The 19,038-nt window shown below is 44.8% G+C and overlaps 1 protein-coding gene across 2 annotated transcripts; it reads left to right on the top strand.

The window, feature by feature from the left end:
- The first annotated feature begins 279 nt into the window (after positions 1 to 279).
- On the top strand, positions 280 to 14,273 carry LOC125942271 (uncharacterized). 2 transcript variants are annotated; one of them, XM_049660438.1, is made up of 6 exons: positions 280 to 609; positions 1,260 to 1,334; positions 2,128 to 2,175; positions 4,725 to 4,792; positions 8,590 to 8,806; positions 9,135 to 14,273. In XM_049660438.1, exon 6 carries the CDS (start codon positions 11,388 to 11,390, stop codon positions 12,345 to 12,347), a length of 960 nt encoding a protein of 319 aa, XP_049516395.1. In that variant the 5' UTR covers positions 280 to 609; positions 1,260 to 1,334; positions 2,128 to 2,175; positions 4,725 to 4,792; positions 8,590 to 8,806; positions 9,135 to 11,387; the 3' UTR covers positions 12,348 to 14,273. The 2 variants fall into 2 exon arrangements, with proteins under 2 accessions (XP_049516395.1, XP_049516394.1); XM_049660437.1 differs by having other exon boundaries at positions 8,590 to 14,273.
- The last annotated feature ends 4,765 nt before the right edge of the window (positions 14,274 to 19,038 follow it).

The raw sequence follows: 19,038 nt of genomic DNA on the forward strand, positions 1-19,038 counted from the left end.
CTGATCATGCCACTCTACATGACCCGGTGGGCAAAATGAATGAACGCCAACAATCGTGTTCATTGACCACGTATACAAAACACACAAACGATCGATGTCGAATTCATAATTACTCTCATGAGTTGGGATGTCATTTTAAGAATGCTTAAGCCTGATGCAGTTCTCAACATTTCTTATCTGTACAACTGTACAACTTTGTACCTTCCACCCATGGAGGAAGGAAACAACTTGAAAAAAAAAAGTTTTTTTTTTATCTTCCTCCATGCTTCCACCCACTACTGTTGTACGGCATTGCTTTAGTAGTATTTTTCTTTTCTGTTTTGGTTTGGTTTGGGTGATGCAGTGGTGGCAGTCGAAGTCGCATGCCAATCCGCATCCATAGAATCCACGGCCATAGCCACAGCTGTCATCTAAGCGAGAACGACTGCGTTGCACTGTGTTAAGCTCGAGATGCTTGTATTCGTTGAATATGAAGTGGACATGACCACTGCGGTTGTCAGGCACACCGCAGTGCAAAACTTTAACCCAGAGAATGTCGTGGATTTCGATCCAATTGTCCTCTACGACGTGTGGTGGAACGGCGATGCGACAGAGTGCTGCACATGGCTGGTAAGTTCTACTCATTCGTTAATAAGCACACCTTAAATGTTTATACGACTAACATTTCGAACGATTTAATCTTCACCGGCATGTGCTTTGTCCCGCTCATTGTGCAGTAAGCAAATGTCCGGCGCAATCTCGTAGCGTGACTTTGGGGTTTAGGCCTGGCTGCTCGAGACGTATCTCTCCTTTGATTAGAGTCTCGGGCAGTCTGCGATATGTCTGGAAGGGTCGGCGTTATGAAATGGGGAGGGGGTGCAGCACGCACTGCCGCGGACGCTCAAGGTAGACACTGCTTCGCAGGAGGGGCCATCGGCGCAAATGTGTGCTTTTGGCAGTTAGCAGCAGAATTTTAGTTTTGGACACATAATTTTGGGCGTAAATGTTAAGCGGCTCCATATTTAGTCTGATGGAAAAACATATGCCACATGAGAACCTGTCTGCTGCATGAACGGGTATCTGTCGTGTAGTGGACGTGGGAGCCACGCTTGCAAATGCTTTGCATTCATGAAAGGATGAAACGAGAGTAATGCCAGGGGGAGACCAGAGGAACTGATATTCTGGCCTGATTTGTTATTATGACACTTGAATGTTTATCACCTAACATTGCTGCCTGTCGGCAGTGTCAGCTTTGTAATGCCTTGTTAAATGCAATGCAGAAACTGAAGAAATGGTGCTGCACACGTCGAAAAGGCTCAGAAATCTGTCCTTAGAAAAGGGCAAGAGCACCAAAGGTATGGCAACTGAAAGTTGACAAGATTTTAGATTTATATGTTGTTACTGATTTGTGTCATGTGGCTGTGCTTTATATAAAAAAAAATGGCGCGACATGCTAGTATTTTTTACCCAAGCCCAAACCGCATGCGAGCGATTTTGTGCGCGACGGCGACGAGCGACGGAACAAGCCGTCGCGCAAACTGATCACTCGTTCTTGTCGCTTGATCGCTTGGTTCTGGTAATCTACAACTCGTCGCCGGAACGACTTTCTATGAGCGACTAGCCAATAGCGCGAAGCCAGAACAGGATGTACATCAGTCAAGTACAACCGATTGTCGCACGGAACAAGCGAATGACTCAATTTTGATACGCACAAAGATAAGAACCTAGTGCAAGACCTTAAGAAATATTTATGGTGCTCTTTACAGTAAAACATATCAAGTTAAACTAATAGAGCATGCGTCACACCAGTTACGGCGCGTATTTGCTGCCCTCATACCAGCAACACCGGGGAAACAGCGCTCAAAGTCATCGCTCGCGTGTGGTACGACTTGTAGGCGACGAGCGAATGCGACAGTCATCTCCGTCACGTCACTTGTCGCTGTTGCGTGCAAGATCGCGTGCATGCGGTTTATACTTAAGGCTTGTTGAAGGCCTTACAAGAGCATTGCATCTTTTTGCAAAGGAAGTGAGCTCTGCAGTGGACACAATGTAGTGCATATTTGTGCATGAAGACATTTGTGTGTGGCTTTCTATGACTTCAAATTGCACTTCCATGTCTGTGTTCATCTTATTGTGTAATTTTTACAGGAATTATAACTGCCATGGCCTCTATGGCACCTTTGTCACAGGAGCATGGTAAGAGTACATTTTTTGTACAGCACTGTTCAGTTTCAAGCACCAATTTTTTCTAGTTGTGCAGTACTTCACACTCACTGATATTCGTCCACGCTCAGCAGTGCTTACTCACCGCCACTACCTTACAAATGGACCTTTTTCCAGTAAGCGACCCCTCTAGCGGCCGTCACTTCAACTAAATTTGACGGGCAACACACACACGCTCCCACCGCTTCTCGCCTCTACGCAAAGCATGGTAGCGTTTGACCAAGCAGTCTCTTGCGACGGCTGTCCCTGCTTTTTTTTTCTTCTGTCGCTTGTGTTGCTGAAGCAGCTTCTCATTGTCCTGCTCTAGCGCGCATGTATTTGCTCACATGTAGCAATAACACATTTTACATTTACTGATGCAATGGCAGCATGCTGATGCGATGTGCAGGCCATTTGTAACCAAGATTTGAGAGATGCGCCGGCTTTTGTTCTTCAGCAGCTTGGTCAGTACTTTAACTCAACTGGCGAAGGCATGTGTGAGCGTGAAACGCGCCGTGGCAGGACTTTCTTCAGGATAAACTCGACCGTCGTTTTGAGTGGCTCGACTTGAAGGAGGCGGTCAACAGACGCATGCACGTGCGTACGAGCTTGCCCTCAAGAGCGGGCATGCAAGCAGCTCACCATGATGAACAAACAACATGCAAAACTTCTGCACACATACTGCGAGTGCACTGCAGGGCAAGTGTTGTTTTATATCGAGATATGTATCGTATATGGCATGGTACTGGGGACTAAGTGAACGCAACACAGTACGGGGGGGTAAGCAGAATGTAAGTGGACGCAACACGTTGTTTTGTCAGGTGCATAAAGCTTCATTTGCCTGCAAAAAGTAAGACTCGCGAGTTTTGCATAATGCGGCACCACGCGTGTGTCGCTTTGGCCTTGAACGATGCATTCTGATCGGCTGTGTGGCGAGATTCTTCTTTTCGTTTGGCCCCATGTAACCGTACAGCTATTTCCGCTTGCATGCGGTAGCACATTCTTAAGCCAATGGTAAAATCCGTGCGGTATACATACCCGTAGATTAAAACATCGCCGTGACTTCCGAGTCGGTCGTAAGGCGAGAAGTCCAATAATCACAGCGCCAGCATCATGCTGTTACCAGAACGCAGGCTTACCTCACTCAGCAAGAATTGCGTGATAACTCACTGATAACATGGGGTACTTTTTTTTTTAATTTGACCGTGCGCTCCACTTCAGTACAATGTTCACCATTCCACGCCGGTTTGTGCAATCGACGGTACAGAAAGTGCCTGCAGGAGTTTTGTCGCAAACGCTGCGCCTATCGCTCGAGCGTTAGTTCACAGAGTCTTTTCATCGACAAAAGTGCTTGCAGTCTTTCCCACAAACAGCTAAGTGTTTCCTTTAACCAATATTCTTGCCCAGAACACAAGAAAAATTATTGATCAGCAACTCAAGCTCAGGAAATTGCCGCGGATCATGCAAGGGTTCACGCACTCACTTCGCACACCTGCCCTGTGATAGTGGCGGCGCGGCATGTAATGCAGCTGGGGCATGCCCATGTGCATAGCTGAATTGGAAAAAGGTCCATTCATTTGAGCCTATAGGCACTCATCATCATAGATTTGCAACCGTTTGCACTTTTTCACATTTGCTCTTATGATGTCACTGACGCCTACTCATGCTAACATTGATTCATGCCCGGTCATGTCAGAAATTTCACGAGATCGAAGCCGGTTGTATATTTCACTTTTTTTTCTTGACCAAATAGATATGGTGGGCACGCCATTCAAAAGCATGCAACTGAATTTTGTTTTTAACAGAACCTAACAGTTTACCAGAAAAAGCTACCAAAGACCAACTGGTGAAGGCTACATTTTCATGCGGAGTGCTTTTTCTCAAATTTGAAAGTATCTGTGAAGCAACATAAACGAAACATGGACACGTAACTATTATTACATAGTATATACAAACATAAAGGATATAAGTCGTATGGTTTCCCTTTTTAAGAGAAAAAATGCCTTCTAAAAATTTGAGAAATGCTACATTACAATATTGTACAACCGATTTCACCTTTCATTTTTCAGTGCATGAAATTTTGCCGAATTTGTGCCTGTGCGTGTAGAACTAGAAGGAAAATAGTATGCAATAACCATTTGATGGCAAATGAGTGACTACGGCTTAAGCGGTCAGGCATGGGGTTCAATGGGGGCTGGGTGGGGGAATCTTCGCGACTACATTTAAACTGCAATTACACATTAAGCGGGTACGTATTAATGAGGTTTGACTGTACCCGAGTTCCTTGAGTGTAGGCAGAAATAATTACCTATGTATTATTGCAGCGTCATTGTACAGGTCATGTTTGCAAGGTACCAGTGTGTGGTATGTCCCACACAATGTTCCTGACAGACATTTTTGGTTTATATACCCCGGCAATGTGTAATGGTTACATTATGCTCTTTCGATAGCATGGGACTCCTATATTGCTTTTGAAGTCTTAAATCCTTACCTTTTATGAGACCTGGCAATTCAAGGGAAAAGTTGTACATTTTCTTTTGTAGCTGACATGGACATATTCACTGGAGAGGCCATCGATGTTGTCATCGGATCCTCAAGAGATGACGGAAAGGTAACTTTAAAAGTCATAGAACTGTTTTTTAAGGATCGATGTTACATTTACGTTCTGAAAGGGCTCGTACATTTCAGAGTGGGGAAAGAAACTGAACTATGTCCCTTTTGTTTTTCCGTTATGGATGTAAGTAGCTGTGTATGATCCACGAACTAGATTTATGGCCGAGTACCATATTTATTCAAATCTAGGCCGGTCTCACTCCTAAGCCAGCACCTGAAGGTCTGAAGCCGGTGAAAAAAGTGTTTTTCTTGAATGTAAGCCGGACAAGTTAGGGCAACAGACATAAAACGCGAACAGCATTTATTAGTCACGACCCGTCCCAGCCCATGCAGTGTTGTTGTTGCTGCTAGCCTTGTTGCTTACCTTCTTATCGTTGTCAGCATAAAAGAGCAGACAATTTTTGGTGCCATTTAGTGCACTTTAGATGCTGCACTCCTTGAAAGCATGCAATCAAGCTTCATGGTGTGTCCCATGCTGCAGTGACCCAGCTCGCCACTTGTGTTATGTGCATTTAGTACAACCTGTTGCTGTTAGCTTATACGCTTTATCACTCGGCCAGATCGCGAAGTATTTCCGCAGGCAATCCATCCTCAAAATGCTTGTTGATACAGACGTCAAGTGGCTGAGGCTGGTCCATCATGCCACCTGGTATAATAGCGATGTCCATTCAAGCTTGGGAGAGCACAGCCTTCATGCTGTCAGTAAGGTGCCCACAGTACATATCAAGGACAAGGAGACAGTTCTTGGGTGACGTTGCCATGTGATCCTAATCCACTAGTCAAACGTGGCACTCGTCATTCGCCTGTTCGCATTTGCCTGTGTGGCAGCATTTCTGGGAAAGGCTTCTTAAGCCGGCAGTGGCTTCTTCTTATAAATTATGTATGCAGGCAGCTTATGTCTATCAGCTGTGCCATGCAGCATCATGATCGCATGTTGCTTTCCGCAAGTGGCCGAGTACATGACGCCCCTTTGGTGCTGTTGTCATTGGCTTGCTACACCACAGACATACCAAAATAAATGAAAAGGGGTCAGTTTACAGCACTCTACTGCAGCCACTTTTGATTGGCTGGAGTGGCCAAGTAGAAAATCTGACCCTGGTAATATGCTTGCTCTGGTATTTTTGTCTCACATAAATGTTTTAGTTGTGTTTATTGTTGCTTAACACTATTGCCACAATTTCCTGTGTAGAACAGTGTCCCATGAAAGCACAACTATGCTTGCTCTCAATGCATACAAATGTACGAGAAGTGTTTGCAGATCATCTGCATTTGCTGGTGGTAGTAAAATTAAGAGTGTGCAGAAATGACAGCAGTGGGATAGTGGGCATGAAGAAACAGTTCTGTGCGAGACTAGCTTGATGGCTCCTCTAACTAAGCCGCCATAAAGCGATCTCGGTGCTTGTGGAGATGGCCATTTTCGCTGCGTCTTCCAAGCCCATAAAAAAATTGCTGCCACACAGAAGAAATAACTATATAAAATGAAATTGTACTTCTACTATAAGTTAGATGGTGCACTGCGCTCGTAGTGACGCAGGTCTCCAAAACAGCGCGAGAAAACATAATTGGTGGACTAATTAATCCTTTATTATGGTAATGTCACTTGTGTGATGAAATCTAGGGTTTGACGAAAACTTGTCTGGCGAGGAAAGAACATGGCTGAATAAACATACACTCGCCAACTGAAGAACACAAAAACAACAGATTGACGTTTTGGCACTCACTACGGGTGCCTTGTTCACAATGAACGAATGCATGGTGATCTTTATTATATATGCGTTGGAAGACGTAAGGCCCTTGCGTACAACTCAAGGAGGGGGCCCCGTGTCCGGTTTATTGTGTTAGTCGTAGATTGTAGTATGCAAAATGATTCAAGAAGCTATCGGGATAATTTCTTCTCTCTTTTGATGATGAAAGCCGAATGCCAGTTAATACTGTGACCAGTCTTCTCATGATGCTCTGCTAGGGCGCTGGAAACCGTGTGTCCTTTGGCTACATCATTGCGGTGCTGCTGTAGCCTTCTTTTAAAGTTTCCCGTCTCGCCTACGTAGCACGCCTGGTAGTCCTGGCATGGAATTTTGTAGATGATGCCGGGATATTTTTCTTTTTCGAGGCAGTCTTTGACTCGGACGAGTTGTTGTTTTAGCTTGCTTGAAGGGACATGGCAGATTTGTACATCATAATCTTTGAAAATTCTTGACATTGACTCGTTCACGCTTCGTGCATAGGGGAGAGCCGCCCGTTTCCTTGTTCTCATCGGCCTGATGGGGGTTCAGCGGCACGCTTTTCTTCAGTCTTTATAAACTGGCTAGGGTAGCCATTGCTGACCAAATCCTGCGTTACTCTCTTCAACTCAGCTCTGCGTGCGTCAGTAGTCGAGCACGATCGGAATGCACGGGTGAACAGTGTAGAGGCAACAGATCGTTTGTGTCCAACGGGATGGGCCGAATAAAAGTGCAGATACTTCCCTGTGTGCGTAGGCTTCTGATAAATGCTTGTTGAAAGGCCGGATGCAGTACGCATGACTTCAACGTCAAGTAAAGCCAGGCGACCATTAACTTCTTTTTCAACGGTGAATTCTATTGTGCTTTGGAAAGCCCTCGAAGGTAAAGCCCTCACGACATTCCAGCCCGCTCCAAAATTGTTCCTGCGGTATGTCGACGATTGTTTTTCCATTATCTGCCGCAAAGACGTCGTACCTTTTCTGCAGCACTTGAACTCTTTCCAAAGCACAATAGAATTCACCGTTGAAGAAGAAGTTAATGGTCGCCTGGCTTTCCTTGACGTTGAAGTCATGCGTACTGCATCCGGCCTTTCAACAAGCGTTTATCGGAAGCCTACGCACACAGGGAAATATCTGCACTTTGATTCGGCCCATCCCGTTAGACACAAACGATCTGTTGCCTCTACACTGTTCACCCGTGCATTCCGATTGTGCTCGACTACTGATGCACGCAGAGCTGAGTTGAAGAGAGTGGCGCAGGATTTGGTCAGTAATGGCTACCATGGCCAGTTTATAAAGACTGAAGAAAAGCGTGTCATCAGGCCGATGAGAACAAGGAAACGGGCGGCTCTCCCCTATGCATGAGGCATGAGTGAGTCAATGTCAAGAATTTTCAAAGATTATGATGGACAAATCTGCCACATCCCTTCAAGCAAGCTAAAACAACAACTCGTCCTAGTCAAAGACTGCCTCGAAAAAGAAAAATATCCCGGCATCGTCTATAAAATTCCTTGCAAGGACTGCCAGGCAGGCGTGCTACGTGTGTTTTTCAGTTGGAGAGTGTACGTTTATGCAGCCATGTCACGTGTGTGAAGGTTTTTTTTTTCTGTATGTGTACATTAATGTTGATGGCATAATTATGTAATCATGCAGTCCTTGGAACGCAATGCTTGTGCACATTTCTATATTGCATCTAGTGACCGCACAGATCAACCTGAAAATAAAGAGTGGTCCTACAGACAACACATGTATTTGAAATTCGGCTACCCAATGTCAAGGTAGATGTTAGTGAGTTCATCGAGCTATAGATAGCAGTGAATATTCTTGCAGATCATTGTCAATTTAACAAATTCAGCGATTGCTATTTATGCTTGGGAGATTTTTATGTGGGATTGTCTAAAAGATTTTTTTAAATTTTACTGTATAATTTCGTTCTGCTCATGCAGGTGAGCCCACTACAACTAATAAATGGCCAGAATGCCAGAAAACAGTAGAGTTGAGAAAATGCATAGTGTATATCGTCCAGTATAAAACCTGTTAGCTACAAGCTATGTATGTGTTATTATATATTGCAGGTGTATGCTGGATCCGGGCAATGAATAGAAAAGGCTGCTTGGGGGACATTGTTGCGGTCTACGTCTATGTTCTGCCGTATGGCGTCCACAACGTATTGGATGCCAGATGAGCTTAAGAACAGAAGCGTGACCGGGACTTTGTCCAACAAGTCGCGATCCAAGGGAAGGACTGAGGCCAGACCAGCCGTGACACCACAAAAGTTGTCATCCTTGAAAAGTATATGAACATACTGTTCTAATGAACTGATCTACTCATGTATAGATGGCACATGCAAATAGCCACAGTAAAAGCGAAGCTAGTGCTAAAGCACTGTGTTGCGATCATCTGCTACTGAAATATTTCATGTTAAAACTGTAGAAAGAATTTGAGGCATGTGAGTTAACATGAAAAAAGTAATCTGCAGTTTGGTTATTGAAAATGCAGCTTTGCAAAAATATTTCATTGAACCGTGGGCATATTGTTGGGAACTTGCACTGTGCATGCTGGAAATTATTGTTTAGATGCTTTCATTAATTTTGTACTCGTGATTGCTTTTCTTGCGCAGGCCTCCTCCGGATCTTCATAGGCAACCGTGTCATGCCGGAAGACGAGAAAAAAAAAGATTGAAAGAAGTGCGCAGGCAATTGGTGCAGAAACTCGCTGACGCGCCAAGAAGGTAGTGCTACTGGTACTGATTGCTACGGGGCTTGTCCCAAAAGTTTGTGCACTGAGCCAGCAAAAACGCGGCAGAGAATGTAGTGACATGAACTGCTCAAACTTCTGGGACAGACTTTGTATATTTACCTTACCAGCTTAGCACTTCTACCTTTCTTTGTGGAGTTAGTGCTTACCGTATTTACTAAAAAATAGGTCCAACATGAGTATAGGTCGACCACTATATATTGAATTAGTTGAGAAATTTAGAAAATTTTAGTTTGAATTAAGTCAGCCAATATCTTTCTTTAGCAGTAGTAGTGTAAACTTAAATTATTTCTCTTAAGGGTCTTGGGTGGTGGGTGGGTGCCTCAGTTTAGAGCTCCATTGGTCTCTGCAGCTTGCTGGGCTTGATCGAGAAGAGCTCTCTGGCTCTCTAGATTTTCGCTAGCAAGCCAAACGTCCCGGGACGCTGCCTGTTGCTTGGAATTTGTGCCGTTAGGGGGTGAATTTAGAATTTGGAAGTCGTTGCTTACATATCCACATTACAGGACGAGACTTGGCCCACCAAGGGAAGTGGCAGGGTGTATGCATCTTGTGAAGTATTTGGATGTATGGATATGCGTGGAGGACCACACAAATAGCGAAGGAACGAAAAAGATTAGGTCTATCTTAAAGAGATGGGAAGAGTGTGGATCAGAGAGCAAATGGCGATAGCCGATATTCTTGTTAACATTAAGAGGGGAAATGGAACTGGGCAGGCCATGTAATGCGTAGGATGGATAACCGGTGGATCATTGGTTACAAAATGGATACCAAGAAAGGGAAGCGCAGTCGAGGATGGCAGAAAACTAGGTGGGGGGATGAAGTTAGGAAATTTGCAGGCGCAAGTTGGAATCTGCTAGCGCAGGACAGGGGTAATGGAGATCGCAGGGAGAGGCCTTCGTCCTGCAGTGGACATAAGTATAGGTTGATGATGATGTGTGTTTGTAAGAAGAGCCAGTACCTGGCCTGTTTCCCTGTACGGTCTGGGTGTAGGTGGCTGTATTTTTGTCTCTTTGGTCTCCGAGGATGTCGTGCTGGTGGATCAGGGGTATTCCAGTAAAACACGTTGTGGGGCTAGTTGGTGCATAGCTTTCAAAAGATGAAGCGCCAACAGTGACAGCACATTAGGAAGGAACAAAGACAGGACAGGCGCTACTTGCAACTGTTTATTGTGGTCAAAGGTGGTTGAATATATAGCCATGGGGAGAGGGGGGGACGAAAAAGGCGGAACACTGATTGTATGAATGCGCACGCGTGAGAACACTGAAGATGTGCATGAAGGAAATGGCGAATCTAAAACTTATCTAAAAACACACTTTCATTTGTGTATATATTCAGAGACGGGGAGCTGACACATGTTTCCCCTCTCTTCCTAATCTGGTTGGCCTCCAACAATTCACGTGCCACAGAGTCTTTACTTTTAAACAAGATTGTAGTATCTTGAAGCCTTGCTTCACATGCTTGTTTATTTTCATTGCCGCAGGCCTTGCAATGAAGAGGCAAGTTTGAGCCATAACCATATTTCAATGAAAGCTTATGCTCCCGCAGGCGATCATTAATACATCGGCCAGTTTGGCCGACGTACTCTTTCCCACACTTCAGCGGTATACGGTATACAACTCCTTCCTCACACTTCACAAAAGGATTCGTATGTTTAATGGAACACCCTGCTTTCTTAGAGTTATCAGAACCAATCAGGCGGCACAAAGTAGCAAGTTTTCGGGGTGCGGAAAAAACCACAGGAATTTTGTATTTGACAGCGACGTGTTTAAGATTGTGCGCCACTTTGTGAGAATACGGAATCACCATTGGTTTGGCTTTCTTTTCGAATGTTTGACCTTCTTCAGTGCTTCTTTTTCTTTCTTTTTTCACCTTTTTCAATAACGCCTCCGAAACTGCACTTACAACCGAACAAGGGAAGCCAGCCTTCCTCAATTTCAAAATCTGTTCGTCAAAGCTTCCTTGTGCCTTATGACAGCACGAATTTTTAAGGGCGGATTCGAGGCACATAGTGGCAATCGCACGTTTAACAGTCTTGGAGTGTGTAGACTCGTACGGCAACAATTCCTTGTGGGCACGGGGTCGATACATCCAGCAGGAACCTTCGTCAGTAAGGGTTATGTCAAGATATAAAAACTGCAAGCTGTTATCCTTGGCTAGTTCAAAAGTAAAATCTAAGCCTTTGCCGTGCTGTTTAGATTTTACTTTTGAACTAGCCAAGGATAACAGCTTGCAGTTTTTAGATCTTGACATAACCCTTACTGACGAAGGTTCCTGCTGGATGTATCGACCCCGTGCCCACAAGGAATTGGTGCCGTATGAGTCTACACACTCCAAGACTGTTAAACGTGCGATTGCCACTATGTGCCTCGAATCCGCCCTTAAAAAATCGTGCTGTCATAAGGCACAAGGAAGCTTTGACGAACAGATTTTGAAATTGAGGAAGGCTGGCTTCCCTTGTTCGGTTTTAAGTGCAGTTTCGGAGGCGTTATTGAAAAAGGTGAAAAAAGAAAGAAAAGTAAGCACTGAAGAAGGTCAAACATTCGAAAAGAAAGCCAAACCAGTGGTGATTCCGTATTCTCACAAAGTGGCGCACAATCTTAAACACGTCGCCGTGAAATACAAAATTCCTGTGGTTTCTTCCGCACCCCGAAAACTTGCTACTTTGTGCCGCCTGATTGGTTCTGATAACTCTAAGAAAGCAGGGTGTTCCATTAAACATACGAATCCTTTTGTGAAGTGTGAGGAAGGAGTTGTATACTGTATACCACTGAAGTGTGGGAAAGAGTACGTCGGCCAAACTGGCCGATGTATTAATGATCGCCTGCGGGAGCATAAGCTTTCATTGAAATATGGTTATGGCTCAAACTTGCCTCTTCATTGCAAGGCCTGCGGCAATGAAAATAAACAAGCATGTGAAGCAAGGCTTCAAGATACTACAATCTTGTTTAAAAGTAAAGACTCTGTGGCACGTGAATTGTTGGAGGCCAACCAGATTAGGAAGAGAGGGGAAACATGTGTCAGCTCCCCGTCTCTGAATATATACACAAATGAAAGTGTGTTTTTAGATAAGTTTTAGATTCGCCATTTCCTTCATGCACATCTTCAGTGTTCTCACGCGTGCGCATTCATACAATCAGTGTTCCGCCTTTTTCGTCCCCCCTCTCCCCATGGCTATATATTCAACCACCTTTGACCACAATAAACAGTTGCAAGTAGCGCCTGTCCTGTCTTTGTTCCTTCCTAATGTGCTGTCACTGTTGGCGCTTCATCTTTTGAAAGTGGATCAGGGGTTCCTCGTAGGGATCCTCGAGCAGTTTGGTCGGCCTTCTCATTTCCCTTGTGCCCAGAGTGTGCCGGGCACTACATTATTGTGTGGTGCCATTCTAGGGTGGTGCCTAGCATGCTGTGGATTTTGTGTGGAATGGTGCCCGTTATATATGAATGGACCACTGCCTGGGAGTACGTCAGGACCAATGGAGATTGTTCTTCTGCATCTTGAAAGGCCAGTGCTATGGCTGCTGCCTCCTCCGTGCAAGCCAAAGGGGTCCGAATGGAGCCAGTTATCACTGTGGACTATTGTGAATTTGTTGCCACTCTATGCACGTCCGTGTAGTATATGTCTGGATTTCTTCCATGTTTGTTTTGTAAGGTCTTTGATCGTGCTTTTCTTCTGCGTTGGTTGTGTTCCGTGCTCATGTTCTTTGGGATTGCTGAAACAAATTTTCCCTCTTCGGTATGTTAAGCAGCAAAACTGTTTCTTCCCTGCTGTATTGCCCACTCAGGGGCATCCCACCTTTTACAGCAGGACCCTTCCTAGTTCTGTTGAATTCATATGCTGTCGGTGTGCCACGACCACCACCGTGGTATATTCTTCATATGTGACGTAAATACCAAGAGCGTCCACTTCTTCATGCTCGTGTGTTTTGGTAGCTCCGGAGAAGCCTCGTATGCTGCCCTGATGATGGCGCTCACTTTGGTCATCTTGGCCTTTTTAGCCTTTGACAAGGGAGGCGAGTCAATGCTGCAAGCTGGATCCTCTTCGTACTTGCCAGAGAAGTCATCCTTGATGGATGCTGCACTGGCGTCCTCGGCACCCCAAATGACGATGTCTTTAACGCTGTCGAGTGTGCTGTATATGCAGCATCATTTAAAACCAGTCTGAATCTCAGCTGGCAGGCCCCCTCGCACATTCTTAACCCATGTTGAGACTTTGCTTGTCTCCAATGATGGTCCCCAAACATACTTTATTAGATTTCTTAATACTAGTTTTGCTTTCTACTTTGTTGTGTATATTTACTACAGGTTACAAATAATGTACTAGTAAAGCAGGCGCCCGTGTGCTGCTTGAACCCAGGCATGGCAGAGGAATGCCATTGCCTCGGTACTTTTGCTAGCTTTTTTCATGAATATAGGTAGAAATTTGTTGGTAACATAGATTGAGTAGCTTCATTTATTTCGAGAAATAGTACCTATGTACAGTAAATACAGTATTTTTGTTTGCATGTATATGATGGCTGCGTGTGAATTACTGTGCAATAAAACTTTGAAACCATCAATCAAAGGTGTATTTTCTATTTAGGAACTGTCTGACAGCATAATAAAGCATGCTTGATGACGCCACTAGGGATCGTATTCTCGGAAAATCACATTCGGAGGTAGTTTCACTTTTGCGAGAATCGGCACTGCATGCCTGCGCACAAGCGTCGGGAAAATGCAAGAGCTTTCGTGGGCCGAGCCATGAACTCTCGCGAAAGTGAAACTATCGCTGAAAGTGATTGCCAGAGAATACTGCCGCAATCGCGGCCTGTCGGAATAGAATGTTCCGACAGGATTACAAACCGACAGGCTGAAACCGACAGGCTGACACCGACAGGCCGACACCGACAGGCGGACGCCGACAGGCTGACACCGACAGGCTGACAAGCCCACAGGCTTACAGGCCGACAGGCCAAAATAACATATAGCCGACAAGCCGACAGCCTGTCGGATTTTTTGTCTGGGATGTTTAAAAATTTGTGAAAGTGTTCGCTGAAATATACAAGGTGTTTCAGTTAACTTGGGCCAAACATTAAAAATATGCAAATGCCACGTAGCGAGACCGAACTTAGGTAATGCTGTTTGTCGTCACTTGGCGATACCCAGATTATTTTTTTGCATTCCGCTTAATTAGAGAATTGGTCTTAAATAATTGATCAACTTCTCAATTACTATAACTAGATGAAAAGTGACAATGAGAAAATTGTAGAGCAACATGAGAAACTCCCGATACAGCTTTCTGTTTCTCAGTAGGTGCTACATCAAAGTGTTTTTGCCTCCGCCCTGTTGCCAGACTCAACGCCGCACGCAACAGCCGCGTCACATCAGGGAGGAGCTTTGCGCCGATCCTAACTCTCTTGAATGCGTAATCATGCGAACGACAATTCAAATTTGGAGTCGGATATCTCGGAGCACATACATGCTAGAAGAATTCTTCCAAGTGAAACTATGTAGAAACACGACCACCTCTAACTTCTGAATACAAACGTACACACTTACTGCAGTCAATAAAAAGTTCATTAGTGTATTTTAGTTCATTCGGCTACTGACAGCGATAATTAATTATCATCTCACTTTGTGCCCCCTGGCCTCATAACTGATTTGCATGGGTGGTCTTCGCGTGCGTTCCAGTGCCTAATTTTAAGAAACTCATAAAGCTTAATTAACGGGCCACGGAACTCGGGCATGGTTAAGCTTAGCCTTCGGTAGACTTGTGCGAGGCTTGCTTTCTTGGTTCTCGTTGAGATATTTTTCTCCTGATTGCGCTACCGAAAACCAGCGCCTCTGCGTCAAAAAATGTATGAAGCTAAGGAGTGCGTTGGCTATCTGCTGTCATATGTAGTGCTATAGACGTATTGCGCGATATTGTTAAGAGTGCATAAAGTCCGTCACTTTTTAGGCGCTGCAAAAATATTTTGCGAGGAGACGCTGCTCTTAACAAGTGTAAATCATTTTAACCATTGTGAGCGGGCTTTATAGCTAGAAAGGCATACGTTGGGATATTGAATGGAGTATCGCGCACTGTCGTGCACACGATGACGGGAACTGTGTTTGGGCACGTTGAAAGTACGTTGCACCTGTGATCAACATGCAAGCATTGTTCCGTTCTCTGCACGACGCCGCGTGATCAATACCACGGTGGCTGTGCGCGCTATGTATGTTGTACATTTCCGCTTGTATACTATTCGGTAAAAACTTTGTCCACGACAATCATTTTGTTTTTGTCCTCACTATTGTCCCCATGAACGGAAAGCAGTGTGCGTGACGCCAGATTTGGGTGCACGGCTAAGGTTGCGAAAACCATAGATAAATATTATATTTATGGATGCCATTTTACATTTGAAACCCCACTTGTACGACCGGCTGTATAGTTTGCCGTGTGCTAATTGCTAGTTATGCTCAGATTGTATTTTCGTTTTGACTGGTTGAGGAAAGCTTAATAGCTATGGTGTTGCAACATCCCTTTGGTTAGCATGTTTTCTTTCTTTCATGCGTTCCATAATCGCTCCTAGCACAGCACACAATATACAAGCCTTAAATACGGTAAATATCCGTGCACAAGCACCCAACAAAAATTTTTAATACCTCATCTCGTGTAACTACTATGGGCAACGCCGGCACGCCTCGAAGCAAACCACCAAACTACGAGGGCAAGCGACGAGGAGAAGTATGGAGACCGGCTGAGGAGGAATGTCGCTACCTTTAGTTTTATTCAGGGGGCTTAGTTGGCGCTACATTAGTTTTCTTTCCAGGAGTTTTACACCCACCTACACGACCCCTGCCGGCTACCATGGGCATTCATTGCAGACGGTGTCACGCTCTCCCGCACTAAAGAGCGGGTGCACGGCTCACTAGTCAATATTCTAGGCCCTATACTCGCACTGTGACTGAGTGCTCGCGTAGCACGACGCGCTCCACTTGGCATCTGTATTTTTTCCTATATTTTTTATTACTGCCAGCATTATGAATACAAAAAAAACCTTGTATATAATAAATGTATCTTCCACAAAACCACCCGATGTGATCGCCCAGTAGATCTGACGTTGCGCGCTTAGCTCGAGGTCGCTGATTCGACCGTGGTGGCCGCATTTAAATGGGGGCGAATTGCAAACACGCTCGTGTGTACATAAGATTTAGGTGCACGGTAAAGAACCCCAGAAGGTCAAAATTAATCCGGAGTTCTAGGGTACTTATAACGTAAAATGATTTCAATTTGTTTTCATTCCAAACTCCTGACGTCAAATTTACGTAACCACCGATGCAAGCATCGGGCGGAGACCCGCAGCTTTGTCTAAACAACCCAATCAAACACTCTCCTCGTTTATAGGAAGTCACCTTTGTTCGCTTTGAAAACCAATAACATTGTCTACACTCAGTGGTTTTTCTTATCTAATTGGCTGACGAGAGGCAAGGAGCACGCTCTAGTGGAGAGGGTTTCGGTGGGGCGGAGCCAGCACACTGAAAATAGATAACCGCATGAAGAGGGTGGTGCCGGCTTCTCCGATTGGTCCGCTTCGCCTTACTTAGCTTGCGGTGGCTGGTCGAAAATCGCGGCGGCGTGCAACGGAAGGAAAAGAATGCCGCTAAAACGGATCCTCAGCAAGGAAGAGTTGGCAGAGCGATGTCGTATGCATGCCGAAAGGGCTCGATAACGTTTTACTGCCACGCAAAAAGGTTTATCATGCGCGAATAAATACATGCTCACCGGCAGGTGCGAGTAGCGAGGGCCTGAGCGATCGGCGGGCAGCCATCTATTCCTTTCGGAACGGGGCAGTCTCTCGCTATTCAGAAAAATTTTCAGTTTTGTTCGGCATATTAATGCATTTTTTTCGCGTACACGTCACTTTGACGTGGTGAGTTTTCGCGGTTTGGTGAGGTCGCGGGACAGACAGGCGAAGTGGGCGTAGCCAGAAAACATTGGCCCAATAGCAGAGTGCTAATAGTGAAAAGGCTTCGAATCAGGAATGATTATTTTTTGTGTGTATTTTAATCATGCATAATCAGTGTGTACACGTTATATCACATGGGAAGCTATCGCGGTTTTCATGATGTCGCGTGACAGACAGGCGAAGTTTGGAATGGCCCGAAAATGTTTTGACCAATCGTGGAGGCTGATTGCAGAAATTGGAATCAAAACAGTTTGGGAATCATTTTACGTTATAGCACCCCTACACTACGTGCCTGATAATCATATAATGGTTTTGGCACGTAAAATCTCAGAATAAATTTTTTAATCTATTTTTATTTTTCATATGACCTAATATCTCGCGGGCAGGGACCCGACCTCATGACTCAGACATAAAACATCGCGCCGAGCCAGTAAATGAGAATCGTCACAGCTTTCAAAATGAAGCACGATCGCAGGGCTCACGCGCAATATTTTGCCTTGACAAAGCGGCATTGTATTTGAATGCGAATTTCACATTTCCCTCATAATTCCAGTAACTAGGGGTTGCAAATGTAAAACTTTTTGTGACCACAAAAGTCTCCTTATTTTAGTGAGAAACAGTTATCCTTGAACATTAGTAGCACACCACGCGCTATCGTTCCCAATTGTCAAGCATGCTTTGCAATATTTTCTTATAAATAAATCTTATTACACTTTCTAATGCAGAAAAATATGTTTGTTTCGGTTAGCATAATACTATTTCTGTTCAATGCACTTTCCGACTACCGGGAAGCACTCGGAAAACATTATTTTATCAGCGTAATAATAAATACTGTCATGAGACTGCGCGCAACGGGAAAAGACGACGTTGACCATTGGGGTGAAGAAGACGATTGAAAAGATTGTCTTTCCGCCATCTTGGCAGTGCTACAGCTCGCTGTAAATAGTTGTTAAATATATTGTAATTTATACCGTTTCCCGTGGCAATATGTTAAAAAAACGCAGAAAAGCTTGTAAATATTTCACCTCTATACGTCTGCCTCCTCCCCACCCCCGTCTCCTTGTTTTTCTTTGTGTGTTTAGAGCTCCAGCAACTTATTCGGTATGCTACCAGCGAACCTAAACTTATAAATTTTCTCGTTTTCGTTTCAAATAGGTATGACCCGCTTACCGAGCAAAATATATTGGAAACGATAATCTAAGAAAGGGTCGCCTGTTTGTGTTACACGACATCACTAATTATCCTCGCTGGACGAATCTAGCTCGGGGGAATGTGCATGCTACCCACTGTAGGAGCAAAGAAGCAAAATGTTACGCTTAGCCGACTAACATGCAGGGGCCAGCTGCGTAACGGTGCAAGTAATCCATTTTAATCAGAAATTATCGGAAAGACAGTACTGTAGCACAGGACTACGTAAGTTTCCTTTAGCCGCTAATTTTGTCCGCAATTGTATCAGACCTTCCAGACCGCATTTTGCTGCAATGTCGCTAAAGCAGTGCATGCATTAACGTACCGCAGTGACCATATGGTTTTTTGAGAATGGCATCAACCTTCTTTCTTGATATGCTTAACGCGTTGGGCCGCAACAAAATTGGAGTGTCTGGGGCAAACATAGTGGGTGACACGCCGCATGCGCTGAAGAGACAAACACACTATTACAGCGCAGGCACCGTAGCGTAAGGCCAAATCCTGCAGTTCATTGTCAAAAAAGGGCCGACAAATCATTGCGTGCGCCACGAAAACGGAACACCAATGGCAAAAAGCCAACGTTGCGCACGCACGTAAACACACTGATAACTAGCGGACGACGCCAGGAGCAAACCGCACTCAGCTTGGTGACGA

The sequence above is a fragment of the Dermacentor silvarum genome, chromosome 1, assembly GCF_013339745.2.
Source record: "Dermacentor silvarum isolate Dsil-2018 chromosome 1, BIME_Dsil_1.4, whole genome shotgun sequence".
Lineage (NCBI taxonomy): Eukaryota > Metazoa > Arthropoda > Arachnida > Ixodida > Ixodidae > Dermacentor > Dermacentor silvarum.